General features: G+C 33.5%; 1 protein-coding gene across 1 annotated transcript; it reads left to right on the top strand.

Moving 5' to 3' along the window:
• Positions 1-4581: 4581 nt before the first annotated feature.
• Positions 4582-7252, top strand: LOC129570449 (probable cytochrome P450 313a4). The gene is made up of 7 exons (XM_055450051.1): positions 4582-4723; positions 4908-5111; positions 5208-5451; positions 5944-6070; positions 6155-6286; positions 6364-6787; positions 7089-7252. Exons 1-7 carry the CDS (start codon positions 4582-4584, stop codon positions 7250-7252), a joined length of 1437 nt encoding a protein of 478 aa, XP_055306026.1.
• The last annotated feature ends 1906 nt before the right edge of the window (positions 7253-9158 follow it).

The raw sequence follows: 9158 nt of genomic DNA on the forward strand, positions 1-9158 counted from the left end.
TTATTCACAATATTTGGAATATTTCCATTCGAAGATTATTATCATCATAAACAAGAAGCAACAATATTTGTTTGATTCAGCTCGCATTGTTTGTAAGCGCGTGTCAAATTTGATTCCTATCTTGTTTTAAAGAAAGCTATAAACAAATCCATTGTACGCAATTTTTTCTCCGGATATGACTAAGTTGTTTTCGACATTTTCTATCCATTTGTAACGATTTTTATTCTACTGCTCAGCAATGCGCGTTAATTTTGGCTGGTACACAGCACATTTCATCAGTTACGTTTTCGGATACGAACACGGTTTATTTCGCTGAACGATGTCTGACGAAACAAGAACATGGACTTACAAAGTATAACCAACTGCCTTAGGAAAGATTTCAACCTTTCCGATGGTTTCGAAAGATAAATTTCCAAATAATGAAGTTGTTTTTGAGCTGTTAATGTTACTTGAAGATAGAATTTAACTCAACTATTCCAAATGAAACAATGAAGAAACTTTTATATAGGATACTATATTCTGAGAATATATCTTCTAAATCTAAAAACGCAAAAGTTTACTTAGTTTGATAAGCATCATGACATTTAGTTGGTTATGGTAACTCGTACGACATTACAGAGTCAATCCAATATTCATAAATATGGAAATCGATGCGGCAATAGACACAATAATGGATATCAGTATTGAAACATTTCTACGGAAAAAAATACGTTTTGACTAAAAAAAATTGATTGGTTATCGAATTGGTAGAAAAAACCAGTCTAATGTTGCTTAAAGTCTCCCTCTCTAAATTCCAAAAGTCAAACCAGAGTTTGAATTCTTCATGGGTGTTGAATGTCATTCAACGCCACTAAGCTGTAGACATCTCTCTCCGGCTATACGGCAAACAACAGAACCAACACTGAACATGAAAATGTGTTCAATTGTGTTTGTTTCGTTAGTTTCAACTGTGCCGCTACGAGAGGTCACTTTTGTCGTTTTTTTGTTATTATTTTACATGTAAAATCAATGGTATTAGACGAGGATGGAATTCTTTGAAATGACGATGAATTGTAATCATCGTGTTTTGAAATCGAGAAATTAAATTATTTATATAGGAAACCGTTTCAACTCTGAAACGGTCCGGTACTTTACATTTTTGATGGACATTATTAAGTGTTTCAATAAATGAAAGCTTTATAATTGCACATTCTCAATTAAAATACATAATTTCTTGTGAAAATTTCAACTAGCTCTGCTTACTTCAAACGATAGAATTGTTTGAAAACATCAATGCGTAGCAAAAGATGTCTATTGCTCATTGTGCACAGTCTATCTCTGCACGCGTATTTGTTGCTGCCGTTGATAAACATACAATAACATTTTTTTTAAATATATTTCAAGCTGAGAAAAATAGGTTCGTGCTGTAGACCTCATGCTCATGATTTCTCCAGAAATTGACCTCTCTGACCAATGATGCCCAAGCTTGGTATCAGCAATTTGTTCGCTTTTCGAACGCTGATTTTAATGGGACATGTGATTGGGCAAAATGATTCATTTATAGCAATCATCTTGTTATTGTAACGTTGAATTCGAGAATTTTCTTCAATTGATCATCATGCAATCATGTTTGTTGAAAAATACATTTTATACACAGTACGACAACAACAGAAATTTCTATGTAACAATATAATGTAGAAACTAGCGTCATCCCTTGGCGTGTATACGTATGAAACCCATACTGACGAGAACATTCAATCCCCCTCTGTTGGTGATGGATTGAAATGCCTCGTTTCATTTCAAGAGCGCAAAATTCAAATGAATACAATGAACAGTCAATAAATACACAATACAGAGACGCTAGCAATGCCATAGAACTAATACAATCTGTACGAGTGACTACTTGATTGTCGATCGTGCCAATAAGATGTTATTGTCACAATAAGGTCACGAGTGGTGTGTCACTCGCTCGTTCTTACACTCATCCGCACGAGTCGTCTCACATAACGGTGCAATGACTACTTGATCTGTCGCACGCAATGCTGTATATGCGTACGACTGACACACCACTAATTACGTTATTGTGACAATAACATCTTATTGCGCGCCTCTCTGTGAGTGCTTACGCTTGAGCGTTGACTAAAAGATGTGTGTCCAATATGCAATTCATTCGCACAAAATATTGCTCTTCTGCTTAGGAGCTCATGTAATAACTGAATTTAAACAACTAATAGTAGATATGGTTCGAATTGTAAATTTCAACTTGACGAGTAAATAGTTCACAAGAAATATAATCGCGCAAAACTAACCCTTTCGTATTTCTTAACTTGTAAAAATTCTAATGGATTGGATCAAAGCCAAAAAGAAATCACACGAAATTCTTCATAAGTGCAATTGTTTCTCACTTGATTTCAATAAACAAAAACAATGAAAAATTGTATGCCTAAGTTTTTATTGCGAAATCTTGTTAAATAAGAGCAGACGAAATGCCAACGAACTAGTTTGTATTGATATTTCAGCGTTTAATCGGTCAGCTATTTTGTCAGCTATTTTCTTTGAAATTTCAGCTTTTTCAGCTTTGTTTCTTCTAAAATTGAGTGGCAAGCCTGCATTGCTGATGCAGAAAATATTGAAATTTTATTGAAATCAAAAGATTGCTTGAGTAAACCGGAAATATTTTACAAAGCACTTAAGGATGGTCAAAGCCTAGATGGTTTAGTCACGCTGGAAGGTACTATTACTAACAATTATAATTTGAATTTGATGAATGATAAGTATTTGTTGATAATTTTCAATTAATTTTAGTTAATAATGTTGATCTTTTGTTTTGGGTATCATTACGCAAAAGCATCGGTAATGTTTCATCGCTCACTTGATCCGGAACTATCGTTTGATAACAACATACAAGAGCATTGATCAACTTCAAATTGAGAAAATTGCCAGCTTGCGATTGGTTAAAAGGCATCTGGTTAAATTGGAACCAAGATCTTGAAAAACGTAATAAATTGAAATAAAAAGAACTGAAAAGAAAAGATAAAATTATTCGAAACAAAAAAATGTTTTATTGTTTTGACGATTATTCATTCACTCATTTATCACCTCACTAGGGGGGCGACACGAAACTTAAATGAGTAAAATTAGAACATTATTCAACGATAAATAGGAAAAATAGAAGAATTTAGTGAATTTGGTTTGCCAATGTTAACGCTAATGGACGTATTGTTCAATGTTTACAAAATAATCCCGTTAGGTCTTCCATAAGTGTTGTATTGACAGTATAGCTAGGGGCTTTTAAGTCAAAATATACATTCGTATTTGTGTGAATAATATTCACTGAATATTTCGTGAATATTGCATATAATCCGTGTATATCGTGTATATATTCACAAAAAATATTCACCATATTCACAGAATATACACAGCATGTAAAAAATATGTGTTTACGGCAATGTCGAATCATTGTTACCGATCGTGAATATGAGGTGTATATTTCATGAATATGGTGCATATTTAGCCAGTATTGTGAATATTTCGTATAACTGTCATCTATGGTGTATATTTCTTGGATGGAATATACATGAAAGCCCCTAGCAGTATAGTATGCTCTGCAACCGATTTTAATAGAAATAATAGCACAATATTAGCACTTTTGCAGCAAAACTAGAGAAATTAGAGGACATACAGCAAAAATATATAAAATTGAATGTAACTAGACTCTACTAGAATTTGTGTCTCGCCCCTAGTTCCGTCATCACAAAATTTAATGTCAGTAACCGCAGAATTTGTTTCAAAATAAGCTAAAGAATCTTCAGTAAAGATATAAGATTCAATTTACTTCGTCACATTGACAATTTTTGCCAAATTACCCACAGAAGAGGAGTTTTCATGCCTTTATCTACGTACAAATCGGCTTTTTTCTCTGAGTCAATTGATGATCTCCGATATTGAGCCGAAAAATGATTCGCAATTCCTTTTGATTGAGTAATGAGTATCAACAGCTGGTTTGGTTGATTATTGATTGAGTTATCCATTTTCTCCACATCAATCCGAACACTAATTACTCAATAAAAAGTTGCTTGCTCGAAGCAATATTTGCCGGCATGATCACATTCATTTGATACTTTGAAATTTTATTCGATCCGGTTCGGTCATGCCAGTGATTGATTAAAAGGAGATAATTTCTGCAACAAAAAAACTCCGAATCATTGTTTTAAATCGAACAAATCAGTTAATTCCTTAGAAATTCCTTAATTATTTTGAATTTGAATTGAAGTTAAATAATCACAATCATATTCACATTCTCCGATTCATGATCAAAGTACACGGAGCAATTCTGTAGCTATTTCTTCTTTTCACATTCATTTTTAGTAACTTGAACGAAGATCAGACTTTCCGTAAGATATTTTTGGAGATAATGACTCTAAGGTCATAGGATTATGATAATATGGAGGAATTATTTGCTGTTAATTACAGATGAAGTGGCGAGAAAAACACGTGTAATACATCTTTATTTCTCATTCCATGCTATAAAAGAAGGAAGATGGTGTAAATTTCGAGTCATTTGCTATCGAATTGCTATAAGTAAGACATCATAGTGTGAAAATGTTCATATTCCAAGCAATTGTAATAGTTTTCTTAACGTATTTATTGTGGTCACGTCGCAAATTGTACAAATTATCATGGCAATTGTCGGGACCATTTGCCTTTCCAATCGTTGGAAATGTGTTGTCTATGCGGCAAAATAGTGAGTTGAAGAAATAGAAAATCGAAGAAAATTATTCCTTTGTTTTTGTACGTGTGTGTGCTGAAAAGTGACCAATAAAAAGTGTTGAAATTGAATCAAGAAAGACTCATGCGTTGATCTGAAGTTGTTTTAATAAAAAAAAAACATTATTCTTATCTGATGTTCATCTAATTTTTAATTTCAGAATTGCATTCATACATTGATCGATTGTCAAAAAAATACGGGAGTCCGTTTCGTTTGTGGTTTGGTCCGATGTTGGTCGTCTTCATTACGGATGCCGAAAATGTGGAAATTCTACTGAAATCCAAAGACTGTTTGAGTAAACCGGAAACATTTTATAGGACGATCAAAGATGGTCTAGGCGTGGATGGCTTGGTTACATTGAAAGGTACGATTGAAGTGCCCTTTGTCAATATTTTGATCAATTTTTCTTAGTTCTTGACCTTATTTTAATTTGTTTCGTTTTATTTGTCACATTTTTCAGGCGATGAATGGAAAGTACACAGACGTTTGGTCAGTCCAACATTAAGTCAACACAGTGTAAACGCACATTTACCAGTTTTCAACGAAAATATTCGCAAAACTATTACAAACCTGCCGATAAATGGAGATTTTTTCGATATTCTACCGTCAATAGCCAAGTGCAAAATGACTATGTTTGTCGAAGCAGCGTTGGGCAGCGATTGGGAACCCGAAATGAAACAAAGATACTTACATCAATATGTTGCGTATGTTTAACTCGTGTTAAAATTCGAAATTTTCAAAGACTCCTCTATTCAGTATATCGACTTAAAATGCATGCTCATCGCTCGCTAACGAACGTTACGAGCTCATTGTTTGCTAGCAATTATTTACTGGATCAATTACGAGCGCAGCGATTGGGCTAATTGTTTCATATAACCGGTCTTCATACCCAGGCAGTAGCTTCACTTAATAGTACTAGCTAAATTGAAGCATCTGTATAATCACAGCACCGGGTAGTGTTGAATTCATACATTGAACTTGGCACGGTATAACATTTGATACGTTCAACGTAGTACTTAGTAATTGCAACACATTGATGATCTATCATTATTGTACTTGTTCAATCACAATTATTTACTTTTATTCATCTAGCGAGTGAAGAATTGCAATTAGGCTGTCGATTGTAACGATTTCGTCGATATATTCATTTACAAAGAATGAACCTATTCTAACATTCACCTCTTTTTTTTTTGCAGAGGCGTTGAAATTGTGGCAAAGCGAATTTTACAACCATTGTTTCATTTCGATTTCGTTTGGAATTTCACTGCAGCTGCCAAACGTTTGAAAGAGTACAATGAATACGGTCATCAGTTGTTTGAAAAAGTAATAGCGACGTATATACAATGTCAATCATATACGGTGATTGATGCCCAGTTTTCAAGAATTTTTCTTTCAATTCTCTTTCAGATGTACTACAATGAATTCAAAAATGAAGATGACAGTGGAACATTCATGAAAAGACTTATAGATGTATCAAAGATCAACCCGAATTTTATGAAAGAAGATATTTTTGCGGAGACGGCTACAATTTTAACTAGTGTAATGACATTTCTAATCAAGCTTTATTCTTTCATTTTGTAAGAATAGTTCATTTGTGAAAATATTTCAAATTTTAGGCCACAGACACCACGTCCACATCGTCTGCATATGTCGCTTTATGCTTGGCCATGCATCCGGAATACCAAGAAAAAGTGTTTCAAGAGATTTTAGCCGTAATGCCGGATAAAAATGCGAATCTGTCACAAATCGATCTTGATAAACTCACGTTCCTCGAACTTTGCATTAAAGAAACTCTGCGCTTATTTCCAACGGTTCCTCTGATTGGACGTGTTGCTAGCAAACCCATTAAATTGAGCAATAATGTTGAGATTCCTCCAGGTGTTCCGCTGGTTTTCGGGTTGCGACAAACTCAAATACAAGAAAAATACTACGGTCCAACCGCAAATATGTTCGATCCATATCGATTTTTAGATGAAAACATGAAAAATGTACCCGCAGCTGCGTATATTCCATTTAGCTATGGACCCAGAAATTGTATTGGTGAGTTATTCATACATTTGGTAAATTGCTTCGGAAAGTGATTAACCATTTAGTAACTTAAGACTTAATTTGATATGATTGGACATCGTACTCAATAGACAATGGATACGCAAACATTGACATCACAGCTCCGTGATTATTATTGAATCTTACCATTATTGCTTTAGCGTTGATAAGAGAATCGTGTACACTCTCTGTGTCCTCATATCTAAAATCGAATCAAGACTTTTTTCATCAAGTAGATGAAGAACAATCTGTTAAAACACCATTTATGATGTATAATTTTTTTTGTCTCATCTAGGGTATTACTACGCAAAAGTAGCTGTAAAATGTTTCGTCGCTCATTTAGTCCGGAACTACCATTTGACAACCACTTACACGAGTATTGATCAACTGGAATTTGTGAAAATTGTCAGCTTGAGATTAGTCAAAAAGCATTTGATTAAGTTAGAACCAAGACCATAAATATATATGTATATTGTTAATTGTTTGTGAATAACCAATGTAATGAAAAATCAATAAAATAAAATGTGAAACATAATGAAACTTTGATAGACAAAGGAATGGTGATAATCACAGAATGATTCACCCAAATAATAAACAAACTGAGAATTTTTACTTCTACGATGATGGTGATTCATCTGAACCGATGATTCAAAGTGGCATCGCCTTGTGATGTTATTATCAGTGACTCTTTGAGCTTGGCAAGAGTATTTTTTTCAATATTAAAATGTATAGTAATAAAATATGATGGAAATAGATTGTATTACTTGATTAATCAATGATAATAATAACATTAACAGGGGTATTTCATCTAGTCATATTTGAATATCTTCATATAATGCGTCCATTTCCAGTATCAATGTCTAAATCTACTATCAATAACTAGTATAGTAGCGACACACAACAGCCGTTTTCATAGCAGACAATCGAGTGTTACTTACTGTCAAAATTTCAATATTCTACGTTGTTCAAACGTCAAAATGAGAACCGCTGTAAGAAGACGATACAGATTTTTTTATGGTTTTAAATAGAAAAACACTGACAGTCAAGGTGCATGATTGAATGTTAACTACTTTGAAATTGGGTGAAATTATTTTATTTAATTTTGAATCTTTTGATAGCCAGGTGGTCTTAAATGTTTGCTTTGTTTGTTAATCTTGTGATATGATTTATAATATGAATCATCCGCTTCATGTTTTCTATTCACCGTTCAGCTGATTACATCTATTTTACGAAAGTCCCCCCATAATTATTTAACGACGAGTAATTCAAGAAACAAAAATCTCTAGCCAAGCTCAAAGAGTCACTGATAATAGCATTGCAAAGCGATGTCACTATGAATCATCGGTTCAAATGAATCACCATCATCACAAAGTAAAATTATCAGTTTGTTTATTCAATCACTTGGTGAATTACTCTGTGATTGGTGATTAATACAGTTTTTTCTGTAATCATTCTTTTGTCTATCAAAGTTTCGCTAAATTCTAAGAAAAAGAAAGCACATATTGTGGAAGTATAAAAGCATCCTCCAAATCAGAATCCATAATTAGACTTTGCGCAATTGTGCACAGCGAACATTAATTTCAACGCATTTAACATTCACAGTGTTTTTTATTTTTATTTGAATTGTATTAACTGTTTCACTTGAAGACAATGAGAACTACCATAAACATGAAATTTTTGTTGGTATTTTTCATTATTGCTTGCATTGCTTTGATGTTATCAATTGAAGCCAGACCAGGAAATGGTAAGATTAAGTGTATGAAATTACTGTTTCTGTACGATGATGAATTAGGTTTCAAAAACTCTTTTTATTTTACAGAAGATATTGATGATTTAGGAGCTGCCAAAGCTGCCATAGACTGTCATTGGGACAGCACAGTGGGTCAAATGAAGTGCCGTTTTTGATTAAAACTATGCAATTGAGTTGCAAATCAAGTTATTTTCGATTGTAAACCATTGAAATAAAGGTTTCTGTACGATTATTTGAAAAAAAAACATTCAAATGGGTTTTAATTGTATTGTAAAAAATGTGCTAACTAGACTAGAGGGAGACAGAGAGAGAGAGAAACCATTCCATGCAATTGCTCTCTATTGATGTGTTTTAATCTTTTTATGGTCACTGCAGTGAATGCATCATAAAAAATCGGCGATTGTGTATTTTTCTACCGTTTCATCGTCTCGATCTCTTAATAATCGAAATAGATGGATAATTAGGCCAATTGATTACTAGAAAATGAGTTGAAAAAATAGAAATGGCCGGATATTTTTCATCCATCAATCATTGATTTGAATCCTTACTTTTTGTCGCTGACCAAATGCTAGGGGCTAGGAACAAGTTGTGCCATTCGTATGTATTCGCATATAT

The sequence above is a fragment of the Sitodiplosis mosellana genome, unplaced genomic scaffold (assembly GCF_009176505.1).
Source record: "Sitodiplosis mosellana isolate CC-2019 unplaced genomic scaffold, AAFC_SMos_1.0 Smas_scaffold_59, whole genome shotgun sequence".
Taxonomy (NCBI): domain Eukaryota; kingdom Metazoa; phylum Arthropoda; class Insecta; order Diptera; family Cecidomyiidae; genus Sitodiplosis; species Sitodiplosis mosellana.